Here is a 13,987-nt window from a genome sequence, read left to right on the forward strand (position 1 = left end):
CTGTAAATACACTGCACAGGTTGAACAAGTGCTTGATTTTATTTGATGTGTGGATCTTTGGTCCTTTCAATATTTTTTATTAAAATAAAAAAATAGAGATAAAAATGCAAAGAACTGCAGTGACTTGCTAATTATTCTACCCAACAATTCAATAAATAAAAACAAACAAAAAAAACAACCTTCAAAGCAAATTATATAACTCAATTAAAGGAGAAAAGTGATGAAATGTGCAAACTGACATTGTAAGACTTTTATTTATGTTTTTATTAAACATTTTGTTTAAAGTTGTTGATTTATGCAGTTTGTTGGGGTTCTATATATACAAACAAAACAGCTGTACTATGACACAGTATATTAACCGGACCATGATTGTCTTTCAATATTTATAGCACCATGATAATTATAAATGGGGTGATTTGATGACTCATGCTCAGTCTTCAAAACTCAATAAAGCAAACCCTTATTATTAGTACATGCTTACAAAAGTCGAGTACAAATCGTAAGAATGCTACTGTTCTCAAATCCCAAGCTGCAATTATATATAAACTCTCTTTGCCTCACATTATAGAAAATAAGCAGTTCAAAATGCTCAAAAAACAAACAAACAAAAAAAATGTGGTTTGACCTGGAAGGTCATCAGCAGAACTGAAAAAAATAAAAATAAAAAATTAATCAAATATTATCAAGGATATAAAGTTATTGAAATGAAGGCCAAGGAAAGGACTTACCTTCCAGCGGTTACCACATTCATTACACAGGACAAATGTGGTCATTGGCTCATCAGCACTGCGTGTCTGCACCTAAACACACACACACACACACACACGCATAAATAAGCAGGGTAATCAATCTTTAAAAGACTCAAAACAGTTTAATATTAAGTATTTACTGCAGTTGTAATAGAATACAGTGTCATAAATGTAGCTTCAGGCAGTTGTCGACGCATGGCTTAGGCATTCAGGTGACATGACTCACTCACTATGACATACATCACACACACCCTTTCAAATTTTCAATCTATCTACACTGCAGCGCCTCGCTTTTCTCTCACTGCCTGTCATTCAATTTGCTGCCTCATTCCATCGTCACTCCACACATCCCATATAATAGTATCTGTGGGGGTGGGGCGACCGGAGCCTTCACTTCAAACTCAAATATGCCTTCCCTGCTGCAATAAAACATTTTAAACCTGAGGTGTCTGACTGAAAGATTGATTTGTTGCAGTTGTCCATGTCCTTGGTAAGGTGATCTCTGAATAATGCCACCAAATACACATAGGAGGGATGATATAATCACATAAAAGCAGCACTGCTGCAGCTCTAAATGTTTATTTTCTATTTATCTTTTGAATGTGTGTGTGTGTAACACTTAAGGGCCAAGGACTCCTCACTGCTGTTCTGTATTTTGAAGCACATCTATAAAAAAATCTACATCTGTCTCACACTGTGAAAAAGGACAGGGACAGGACACAAGACTTTTCTTTATTTCTTTTTTCTAAAGGGAATCCAAATTAAACATGACAGGCCAGCTGCTGATCAGGAGGAAGAGCAGTGCGTCCTTGAACCAAAAGGTCAGCGCTTCGATCCCTAGCTTCTCCAATCCATTACCAAAGTATCATTGGGCGAGACACTTCATTCACTGTCATCGACCAAACCTGACAGTAAGCTCATTATTCCCCCATCTCTCTTTGCTGGTTTTCTTCTCGCTCATTATACTGTGTCTCTGACTCCTGCTCACCAACCGTCTTACTACTTCAAAAACATGCGAGTGAACTTTTTCTTACTATAACGATTAACTGGCGTCTTTCAAAGTCCACTGCAGTTACACTGGAAATTGTAATGTAGTCTCTTTTTTATTATAATAATAATTATTATTATTATTATTACCATTATTATTATTATTGTTGTTGTAACCCACTTTCTGTATGTGTTAAGGTCTGCTTGTGTGCATCATGTGCTGGCACACTCCATGTCTACTCTATGTCTAACTTTTATTTAACCACGGAGGCCTCGCCGAGATTAAAAATATCTTTTACAAGAAGGTCCTGGCCCAGGACTAGCAACAGCTCATTCAGTGGGGTCACAGGCAGAAATATAATACTGAGACATAACACATCATAATAAGCATAAAATATTCATCCGAAAACAATAATAAAAGGCAGAATGAATAAATGTGCCCCATAAAATGTCCAGCATTCCACAATAAAACAGGGTACAGTGATTCCATTAAAACGTCCACAGCCAGATGTGAGTCCAAGTTATTCAAACTCAATTTTAAAATATTCCATCACACCAGCTCTCTGAGAGTCAACAGGTTTTGTAAATTGTTCCAAGCTGACACCTTTTTCCCCCAATCCAGTGCAGACATTTAGGATATTTAATAAATAAGTCCTGCAAGCGCAGGTCATCATTTCCACCGCTTGGAAGGAAAATGAAGGAGGTCGTAAACTGCCTGATAATAAGCCGGTGACTGGGTCTGTGTTTACAGTACCTGGTTGTAGGTGCAGTTCCTCTTCTTGCACTTGCCGCACTGCAGCAAGTCAGTGGAGGTGCCACCAGTTTTGGCCATCTGGTGCTCCCTGATGGCCTCCAGGGTGAGGGCGTTCCTCAGCTGTTTCAGCTCGTCACTGGCCATTTCCTACAGAATGACAACATGTCATGGCAGCAGAGAGGACAATGGGTTCAGAGTACAGAAGCGGCAGCAGTCGAGCTGTGTACCTCAGCAGACATGGCAGCGATGCGGCTCAGGTCAATGTTCCCGGCCAGGACGTTTTTGCGGAGCCCGGGGTTCTTCGGGTCCTTCAAGTTGCTGATGCGGCTGCGGACTCTGTTCTTATACTTCATATCGGTGGCCTTTATCTCCTGGTAGATATGTGCGACCACGTGGTCAAGGGAAGTTTAATGTATCTAAGCAACATATTTACATCAGCTGACATTGTTTCCATTTGACAGATGAATCAAACCAGTCAAACTGAAGGATATGATCTTCAATCTCCGCTGCCATGCCGTCACAGTTGGCTCCAAATATTTTGTAGTCATCTGTGAAGACCAGAGAGACGCAATTCATCTTAATCTGCACACAACTCGTATATAAGGCGTATGTAGTTTGATGCTCTACAAAAGGTCCAGTGTAGACAGTTTATTGGCAGAAATGGATTATACAACCCTTAACAAGCTTTGTAGTATATAATCACTTTGTTTTTTGTAGACCTTGAACAAATCTTTTACAGGTTCCTACACCTTCGTTGACATCAAATTCAAAGATTTTTCAAGTCCCTCAAATTCAAGGATCAAATGTGTTGACACAGCTTAAGATGGAAGGGCAACTTGTAAGAACCGCTTTGCTCACAGCATCATCCTTGGGATCTTTGTAATTTCCCAAGGACTTGGAATTTGCATTTCCCAGGCATCACATCATTTGCTCTCTCTTGATTAACGATACTCGCTCATTGTTCTGCATAGAATCTCACGTCAACGACGGAGAGGGAAGGACAGTAACTACAACTCGATGTTTGTTCTGTGTAGGTGGCATCGTAACAAACAAGGCACACCTGCATAGGAGACATTTACGTAAAAATAACTTCTTTCTAGCACAAAATGTCTTTAGTTTAACTTTCAAGGACAAGATTTCAAGGACTGAAAACCCTGATTTGTATAGACTTTAAAAGGGTGTGAAAAACGTTGGCATAAAAATCTGAATAACCACCAGTGAGCATCAGATGGTTGCAAAAAATAAGTCAATTAGCTCACTTTTCACTTAATTTATACTGTCAGTGAACATTGTCCTGATGAGTTACTGTCTCAGTCGCTAGTTCTTCAATAGAACATGATGCCAGTGTTGTAAATCATGTTTCCATTTAGAGGAAAGTAGATGATAAAGTTGACAAAGTTGTGACTGGAGACCAGATGCAGGTCTGAACATCCGTTCACAATTTGTGGTCTCACCATCAGACACAATTTCTACACACTGGACCTTTAATGCATGAGGATGTTGTGTTTCACTGCAAATGTTGAAGTGCAACATTAGCCTCACTGTCCGTGCGCAGGGCAGCTGTCAGCATCTCAATGCACTTGTCCCTGACGGTGTCTCCAGTAGCCAGGTGTGGGGACAGTGGACCTCCAGGAGAACTGAAGCCGGGGGACATGGGGCTGGTGGGAGTAGTGGGAGTTTTAGGAGCCTCGAGCTTTCCTTTCCTGTTATAAAGACACAATCACAAAGCCTTATTTCCCCATCTGGTGCTTTTGGTCTGGTTTAGACCAAACTCTACTGGCTGGATTTGTTTCAGGATTTTGAAAGTTTTTATAAATATATAATTGTACGAGAGGGTGTCTATCTGTTCAGAGACATCTGTGCAGGCTAATGAGGGCTTAGCTCCATGAGTTGTTGTTTTCGCGGATGGCTTGATAACACATTTTTGTGTGTGATAGCAATTGTTATCCTCTGGGAGTGAAGCGACAATCAGTGTGGGAGAGATAAAGAGTTGCAACCTACAAATAGCTGCGTCTACATGCCTGTCCTGCTGATTCTGAAGGAGGCTCATTCATATTTAGCAAATATATGGTTCAAATTGACAAGTATTTCAATTTGAAGAAGTAGTTGTTTTTTAGGCTTTCTATTCTATGGTTCATCAATTTAATGAAAACAGTTCCCCACTCCCCAGGCCTGTACTGACAGAATACAGATTCTAATATGTAGAATTTCTGCAATCAAATATCTAAAAACAAATAGACAATTTTTCAAGACACGTTTTTTCACAACTTCCATAGAAAAGGTAACAAACAGGCAACTAACGGAGGAAACCAGAGTGAGGAAAAAATATTTGGTACTTGTTTAGTGTGTTGTGTTTGGCCGCAGCACAATACATATGATGCCATTCTGCTTCGAACTACATCTTTTTTCATTGTTTTAATTGAAAGAGCACTAGCAGCAGAAATTACATTATGTGCCTTTCAAAACTTAGTTGACATGTTATCAATAGACAATTGTCTATTCATGCAGCAAACACACAATTCACTCTATTTCAGCTCCACCAACTCAAGACAATATTATGTGACCACTTGGCAACTTCATGTTTGAGCAGGAAACGTGTGATTGAGTTGTTTTTTTTTTTTACCGGCTGCTGCTAGAAAATAATGAGACGAGTGAGAGCAGTCCTGTGATATTCCTCTCTGCAGATGTGAACATGAAAAACATCACTCGGATTATTTTTGAGATACCTTTCAACGCTGTCAGTTGAGGGCTTCCTCTGTGGAGGTCCAGGCTGAGGGGTCTTGGAGCTGTGCGAGTCCCTCCTATGATATAACGTAAGTTTGTTTCTTATTAAAATGAATTCACTGTCACATCATCATTGCATCGGCGAAGTTGAAGTCATTTTTACCTTTCATTCGTTAGCTTCTTTGCTGGTAGAGGACAGCTTTTCTTTGCATCAGTGGAGTCACGTCTGCAGTAAATGTGATGAGAGCGTTTCAGTGAATCTGGATTTATTGACTATGTTTACTTCTGTTTAAAGTGAGATTGGTATTGTTATATACGAGTTGTACCTGTCCACTTTGGAGTCAGATGAGGGACGTTTCACAGGTTGTCCAGGCTTTGAGTCACAGGAGTCCTTCCTGCAAGAAAAGAGAATTTATGTCCTAATAAATTACAAAGAGATAAAACAGAGACCTGGGTATTATGTTTGACACAAAACAGCATAAAATAAAACATGCACAACTACTTATTTTACTGCTCCTGCACACCTGTGTTTTTCTTTCTTGACATCCAAGCTGGGCCTTTTGGGAGGTGGTTGTTTACCATCAGAGGAATCTTTCCTGAGAAAAAGAAACATTTGTGTTTTGTTTATTTTTTATTTAAATTAGGTTTTTAAAGATTGCAAACTCTTAACGCACTCAAGATAACAATTAGTATTGATAGGCCAACCTTTCTCGTTTCACTTCGTCTGAGGTTTTGTTCGAGACTTTGCTGTCCGATGAGTCTTTCCTGCAAAAGGGAACACAGAAGCTGTGATGAAACTGAACAGCTGATCTACTCCAGCTTGAACAACACAAAAGCAGAAGCGAGATATTTAAAAAAAAAACGAAATTATAAAGCCCTGTTGATCATTTTGCTATCTCATGTTCATGTCTCAAATTGTTATCCCTGATACACCTAACACAAAACACTACAAACGGCAGGCGATGGCCATTATATGATGCTGAGTTTTTTTGTCAAAACACAACAGTTAAATAATAACAAGTGACTTTTATACTTAATATAAAAAGAATGTGTAAATGTAAATACATTATTCATCAAAAACAAAAGTTACATGTGTAAACTTACATGAATAAGTAATACTTCGTAACTGTAATTGCCTTTTGCAGATTGTTTAAAAAAATGGCAAAAATCAGCTCGATTAATCGACCTGATTCTACTACAAACTTATTTAATCTAATATACTATATTGTGTCAATATTCTGTATAAAAGACCATAAAGAAAAAGAATCCCCAGATGCCAGACCTGTCTTTCTTCACGTGATCCGTGTGTTTCTTCTGTGATGGAGGTTTGGAGTCCAGCGACTCCTTCCTGCTGTGGCAGATACAAAAGGACACAATGCAGAGCAGAACTTTACAAGTGCAATAACAAAAAAACTAATCCTCCCAGACACCTCAAGGCAGTGATTTCAGACTTGCACCACTCATCTGATCCAGACCTCTCTCTGTCCTTTTTCCCCTCTAGAGAGGGACGCTTCGGAGGAGGTGGTGGGTGAAGGTGAAGAGGGAGCGGAGGAAGAGGAGCATTGGGGTCGGGAGGCTGTTTTCTAAATGAAGAGACGTGTTTGAGCTGAATCACTTCAGGGTGAGAGGAAACACAAATCTGAACAAGAGCAGATCCTGACCTTGGTGGAGGTGGATGAAGGTGAAGAGGGAGTGGAGCTATTGGAGCGTTTGGGTCCGGGGGAACTTTCCTGATGCGACAATTCAGATTTTGTTTGAGAATAGACTGAAACCTCACACATCTCTGTATCACATAAGAAAACCACACACATGCACCAAAGCATGTCTGACCTCTCATTCTTTGCCTCGACTAGAGGTCGTTGTTTTGCCGGAGGAGAGGCAGGTTGAGAGGCGTGAGGACGCGTATGTCGGGAGGAAGAGTCTTTACCGTCCTTCCTGAACAAATATCACAACAGTTGAGATCAGAGCGCTATCCCACCCGGCATGCTGTTGTAGCTCAATATAAAATCTGAAATCTTAAAACACACACACCTGACTAACTCATCACAGCATGCACCATGCACAGCCAGTATCCAGTTAGGCCACGAGTCTGGTTATAAAAGTGCATGAATAAATGTCAAAAAAAGAAAAAGTGTATATGAGTACTTCAGAGACGTCATGATATCATGCAGTGTTTACACAAACGTCCCCGCAGCTCAGGTGAGACCTGACCTTTCTATTTTCACATCCAAAGAGGGACGTTTGATCAGGAGAGGAGGTCGAGCAGGTCGAGGAGGAGAGGGGAACCGGGTGGGATACAGAATGCTGCTATCTAAGACTCCTCTCCTGGAATAAATAATTCAGTCTCAAGCGCTGTTGGATGTTTCTGATGTGTAATAATCAGTGTTTGAGCCGCCTTCTGCTCACCTTTGAAATACTGGTTTGTGAATATCAGTGGGTTTCTCTCTCTGCGGTTCACTCTGCAGTCTCTCTTGCTGCGGTGTATTCGCCGGCCTCTCATGTCTGCCGTCTTCCCTCAGCTTGTCCTTCTTTGCGTCATTGCGGTGCTTCTTGTGCTCCTCGTGGTACTTCCCCTTTTGATGTTCTTCAAGGTGTCTCGGCTTCTTTGGTGCCTCTAATGGTCTTTCTTTCCTTGGTTCTGTCTTGTATTTTTCACCCTGCAGGTCTGGAACATGCTTCTGTTTCTTGTTGTCTGTCTCCAGGTGTTGATCCTCCACGGATTTTTGTTTCTTGGATTCTTCTAAATGCTTTTCTTTACTGCTTTCTTGTGGCTCCTCCAAGTGCTTTACATCCCTGAGGTCATCCTCGTGTCTCTTTTTGTTCTTGTGCTCATCGCTATGTTTCTCTTTTATGTTTTTATCCAAGTGTTTTTTGTCAAGATTTGAGTCATTCTTGAGTTTGACATCCAGTCTCCTGTGACTAACAGAAACAAAGGAAGCTTTTGTTCAAGAGTCTGCAAACATTCACTTATACTCACAGGTTTGTTGATGTAATGCACATGAGGCTATTGCAGGAAATCAAGTGTCTATATATTGATCTGTATCTGTGATCAAATTATCAAAATAAGCTGCCGCAAACAGTTTTGACGGCTCCTTAGATTTTATTGTAAGAAAAAGGAACAAGTATCTACAACAGAGTAAATTACACGAAGCCCTTCACACATCACATTAGCTTGGATATGAAAATATAAACAAGTAACGGTATATAAGATGGAAATACAACAGTCCATATACTGAGATTTCAAGTTGATGGTCTAATAAAGTTTGAGGAGAAATGCAGGGCTTCAGTTAAAGATTGGGCTACCACTGCTTTCAGACCTTCTTAAGAAACTTACACTTATAAATACAAATACTTAAAAATCTGTTTGAAAACAACCACATGACAGACACAGTCACATAAGGAATTGGACTTGTAATTTATCTAATCCAGGCTGGGGTGCCTCTGAGGTCAGTATCAGTATCTTGTTCGATACTGGCCAAAATCAACTGATCAGATATGAATGTAAAATCCGATACAAGCCAAACATTCTATATGTCGCATGCTTCACTATGCACCGACTGTAAAAATGTAAATACGAATCAGCAAAAGCGTTTTAGCTGAGTCATGTTTAGGCTGTTTATTTCAAAATTGACTGTATCGGGATAATATCGGTATTGGTAGATATTGGACAGAAAGAAGTGGTATCGTCCCATCCCTGATGTGTTTCTGTGCCTGTGCAGCACCTGCGAACATACTGACCTACTCTGTGTCTTGGAGGGTGAGCTGTTTGGAGACACTGCAGTTGTGCTGGAGTCCAGTCCATTCTTCATTTCAGTTGATTTCTCAGAGCAGCCAGAGTCTGTGAGTGTACGTGAGTACAATAAATATTATTTTCTGCCGTATTTATTGCACAAACAACTTATTACATGCTAAGTAAACCGTGTACGTATACACAGTGTGTAAATCAACTCTCAAAGGTCACAGAGTCACATGTACCCAGGAGTCTTTTCCAGTCTTTGATGAGGACCTTTGCCAAGGCAATGACTTCCTCGTCTGTGCAGTGTTTCCTGATCCCGTTCACGGACATGCCTATCCTCGTTTCCTGCAACAATCATATAAATGATCACTGCCGTCTATTTTTATAAACATGTTATACACTCACGGCCACTTTATTAAGTACACCTGCTCAACTGCTTGTTAATGCACACATCTAATCAGGAAAGGATTTTGAACTTGACAGGTTGGTATTTTCTGGTGTTTTTTTTCACACATCTGAGGTTTTACAGATAAGATCATGGTGAGCTGCAGCTCTCTGGAGAATGACAGAACCACTTCCACCCTCCCTCTCTCTCTCTCTCTCTGAAACACATGTCAAAGCCTGAAGCAGATGGCCTTCAGCTGCAGTAGACCAAAGCAGGTGCCAAGCTGGCCACTAGTGTAACTAATAAAGTGGCGGGTAAGCGTAAGTGACCCAGTAGATCTACCTGAAGAAGTTTGAGTGTCATGTTGAAACCTCTGAGTTCTTTCAGCAGGTCCATGGCGCCCTCCTGCACAAACAAAACAATAACAACAACACATACTTAGACTCATACAAATGGAAACCATGGGATTACACCTAAATAGTAACAGTTCAGATTTGTATTTTTTCCCCTCAGCATTTAAAACATGAATAATTGAATATTAATGACATACAACTTGAAGAATGAATGGAATAAGCGTTTCCATGGATGTTGGCTTTTCTCTTATCACAAGCGTGAATTCCTGTAAATGACGTCCCGCGCGCCTACCCAGTCAAAACACACACTTGACTTTATCAACATTCTGTGGTTACATTTTAGTTTCTGTTTGATTTAACGTGTCATCAACAAACCCGCGGACAAGGTGACAACGCTTGATCCACGAGGCGCTGCACACTCGAGGACCGATATTGGAGCAATTGCAGCAACTGGAGAGACCGCGCCAAACACCTGTTGATCTCTGTCACAGTACAGTCACTCTCTCGGGTTACATTTGTACACACACGCACACAGAGTCAACAGAAACCAAAGTTATCCTCTCAGACAAACCGGAGCAAACCATTTCTTTTACAGAGGAGACATTCACGGGCCTTCGGCGCAGCACGCGGTGGCAGGACAACGAACGCGCCACCTGTGGGTGTCAAAATACATTCTCACCGTGTTATTTCTAGACACCATCTTGTCCAGTTTCTTTGCGATCCGGATGAGATCTTCCTCTCGCGTCATCGCTGCATTTAATCGACTTGAAGACACAAACACAAGTGCGACGACTTTGTAAGAATTTTGTGAAACGAGAAGAAAATAAAATGGATCCGCGCTGCAGTTCGGACTTTACGCACGGCGCACTCATTCAGTTCAGAGGCGTGTCCTGCTGCAGGAGCCCAGCTGACCGGAGCAGAGACACATGACAACAACTAAATATAGACACTGTAGTGAACACACTGGACAACACACGGACGTCAACCTCACGGCGACCAATTTAAAACCATATTTTTAACTTTAACAGTGAAGCGAATAGTGTTGGATCGGACTTAGCACCGCTATTCTATAGAGTGTGTTTTATTTGTGTGTGTGTGTGTGTGTGTGTGCATGTGTGTGTGTCGCCTAAAACTAGGTCAATGTCTAATGATTGATCTAACCCGAAGTCAGTATTTACTCCAGATCCAGCAGCTGTTGTGCCAAAGAGCCTCACAACCATTCATTGTTATTATTATTATTGTTGTTATTATTATCATTATTATTATTATTATTATCATCATTATTATTATGCATGTTGGTCTTGCATGGTGCAAAATCAAAGTTCATGTGTAAACAAAACTCTTGCCGTTGGGGGGCGCTGTGATGTAAGACTACATTCACTACACAAACAACTTCTCAGAACAACTGAACAGATGCTATCTTCACCATTTACTCTCCTTTTACACACTCTCTCTCTCACATACACACACACGCACATTCAGACCAGGTTCACTGAAACCTTTACAATCCTTTTGAGCAAAGACTGAGATTTTATAAAGATTGATTAGTTATAATTATTACAATTTAAATACTATAGTTGTCTTCTCTTTTTTCAGGAAGTCACTTGAGGGAAAAATAACAGTTGTTTTTCAAGAATCACAGAAATGCAGTGACTAAAAGAAAATACCTTATAGATTTTAAATAAAAGATTATTTAAAATGACTTGAGCCTGCAATTGCATGGGCCTATGCTATTCGCAGTCTTCCTCTGTGGTTTTACAGTGAGTTGACTGAGGTCCGATAAACAAACATTCAGAGGATGAACTTACTTTCTCCAGTGTTGTCTACAAGGGCCTTTGTATTCCCATGGGGGGGGAGAGAGTGTTTATTTCTAAACTCTGACAACTTCTTGGAAGCGATCACTTACATAATGTTTTTGCTGAAAACCTTTCCCTGAGGGAACGAGCACCCAGAGCCTAAATTCATGATGCTAAACTCCCACTGTCCACTGGGAACTGGATGTCGTCTCTCAGCTGTGGCTGTGGGAGGCAAAAGCATGTGACATGCAGGTTGCAATGGTTTGGTTCAAATATCAGTGGGATGAAGACTTTAATTGGTTTGAATTTCACTGTCTAGAAATGTACTCGTACCCAACAGTTTATGTGGACACAGTTTATGTAGACAGCAATGCTCTCTCACATAATTGTATATCATTACACAGCAGTATTGTCTGGAAAAGTTAAATGTCAGCCCTCAAGATAAAATGTGTTCTTTATTTTTTTTTAAACAACAGTGTGTTCAAATTTATAGCCTTTAAATATAAAGCAGGACCCATGAATCTAAGAGCAGGCTGTGGCGATCATCTTGCACTTCAGGGGTTTGTAACTTAACTGTGTTAATGAAGGCAGGGGAACGTAGCCTATAGGCTAAGTATTCGTCTTGATCACAAAGACTAATCCCTTTATGCTGCTCTTACACAACAGGCTGAGTGTGCAAACTGCCCCTGCCCCTACCTGAAGACAACAGTGTGTCTGGCAGGTAGAGATAGTGTCAGGCGGCTCAAGAAGTGGAACGGCTCAGTGTGAGTTAAGAGAGGAAGCAGGCCAAGAGGAAAAGACAGTGATCAGGAAGGGAAAAGCAGTGGATGAGGTTAAAGAGCCGCTGCCCTACTGTTGCCTCTGACCCCTTATCAGACGCATAGACTGTCTGACCTGTTATCACTCTGTGTGTACATCTTGTACCACCAACCTCGGGTTCAAACCTTAAATTAGATAAGTGGTTTTCACTTATCAACTTTTTTATACTGAGCTCTTGAAGTAACGCCGTTATTGCCAAATACAGAGGTGTAAATAGGCCGAGCAAAGTCAGCTACGGCAGATTTATTCCCAATAAGATCATTTGCTCTCTCGTCATCCTCTTCTCCCTCACATATATACCACAGTCTGAGAACCAAGGAATTCAATACTTGCTAAAGTTAAAGGCACAGCAGCATAAAATAAAATCAATAATCAATAATCAATCAATAAAAACATAAAAGTAAAACAGTGAAAATCTAGAGAGAAGTGTACTCCTAGTGGTGGTCCCAAGCTTGGATAAATGGACAGGGTTGCATCAGTGAGGTCACCTTTGCCAAATTAGGAGTGAGAGGAAATACAAATGAGGAATTACAAGTTAGCAGGCAGTGGGACAGAAGGAAGGGTAGAAGTGTAGAAGTGAGACTAGGGATTTAAAACACAGGGACTGTGACTGGCAAAGGGTTAGTGCTTCAGCTGGAGTGCTGAGAGAAGGAAGGGAGATTGTGTGTGCAAAGAGACCAGGTGGATGGGAAGCAAGTCCAGGAGCATCAGAGGAGGATTCAAAGTGTTTTATCATGGTTTAGCTAGAAAGTGAAATGGGATATAGATATCATTTTGAAGGAAGAGTTTGTGAAGAGGTTTGCAGCCAGAAATTGGAGGTCTGACGTTGAATGTTGTCAGTGCTTATGCCCCACAAGATGGTTGTCAGTCAGAAGAGAAAGAGGAGTTCTGGAGTAAGTTGAATGAAGTGGTAGAGACTGTCTCCCCAGGAGAGAGAGAGTGGTGATTGAAGCAGACTTCAATGGGCATGCTGGTGAAGGGAACAGAGGTGAGGAGGTAGGTATGGGCTATAAGGAGAGGAAATGTGGATTTTGCAAAAAAAAGAATCACGGAGGAGCACAGGGTGAGCTATAAGAGTGGAGGAAGACACTCACAGGTCGATTATATACCGTGTAAGAGATGCAAAGTGATGCCAGGGGAGAACATGACTAGACATGGCATCCATCATTGAATCTTAGTCTGCAGGATGACTTTGGAAATCAAGAAGTGGAAGCAAATGAAGTCAGAGCCAAGTATTAAATGGTGGAAGCTGGAAAAGGAAGAATGTTGTGCAGAGTTCAGGGAGAAGTCGCAACAGGCTCTGAGAGGTAGTGAAGAGAGAAGACTGGGAAAGTACAACTATAAAATCCTTTGTATAACTTGGTGGTGGAACAAGGAAGTATCCAAAGGAAAATTATGGCAAAGAAAAAGTGGAGCAGCCAGGGAGATAAAGACAGTAGGCAGGAGTACTGGGAGTATAGATGTGCAGCAAAGAATGAGGTGAGAAAGAAAAAGGCTTATAGTGAGTTGTATGAGAGGCTGGACACTGAGGAAGGAGAGAACGACCTGTATGGATTGGCTGGACAGAGAGATGGAGCTGGAAAGGATGTGCAGCGGGTTAACGTGATTAAGGACTGAAATGGAAAAGTTCTAACATGCAAACAGAGTGTTGAGAAGATGGAAGGAGTATTTTTGAGGAGCTGAT

At 41.0% G+C, this 13,987-nt stretch overlaps 1 protein-coding gene across 10 annotated transcripts; it reads right to left on the reverse strand.

Moving 5' to 3' along the window:
- Window positions 1–237: 237 nt before the first annotated feature.
- On the reverse strand, window positions 238–10,721 carry tcea3 (transcription elongation factor A (SII), 3). Of its 10 annotated transcripts, XM_044034898.1 has the most exons (21): window positions 10,368–10,718; window positions 9,678–9,740; window positions 9,190–9,295; window positions 8,953–9,052; window positions 7,621–8,133; window positions 7,426–7,539; window positions 7,045–7,149; window positions 6,876–6,944; window positions 6,645–6,797; window positions 6,497–6,565; window positions 5,920–5,979; window positions 5,739–5,810; window positions 5,541–5,609; window positions 5,378–5,440; window positions 5,217–5,291; window positions 4,033–4,193; window positions 2,982–3,038; window positions 2,718–2,872; window positions 2,491–2,637; window positions 729–800; window positions 238–645 (listed from the first exon to the last, which is right to left on the reverse strand). In XM_044034898.1, the coding sequence occupies exons 1-21, from the start codon at window positions 10,434–10,436 to the stop codon at window positions 637–639; spliced, it is 2,301 nt and encodes a 766-aa protein (XP_043890833.1). In that variant the 5' UTR covers window positions 10,437–10,718; the 3' UTR covers window positions 238–636. The 10 variants fall into 10 exon arrangements, with proteins under 10 accessions (XP_043890833.1, XP_043890828.1, XP_043890832.1 ...); XM_044034893.1 differs by having other exon boundaries at window positions 6,645–6,944; window positions 10,368–10,721; XM_044034897.1 differs by having other exon boundaries at window positions 6,497–6,562; window positions 6,690–6,944; window positions 10,368–10,720.
- Window positions 10,722–13,987: the final 3,266 nt, after the last annotated feature.

Source organism: Solea senegalensis, linkage group LG9 (genome assembly GCF_019176455.1).
Source record: "Solea senegalensis isolate Sse05_10M linkage group LG9, IFAPA_SoseM_1, whole genome shotgun sequence".
Lineage (NCBI taxonomy): Eukaryota > Metazoa > Chordata > Actinopteri > Pleuronectiformes > Soleidae > Solea > Solea senegalensis.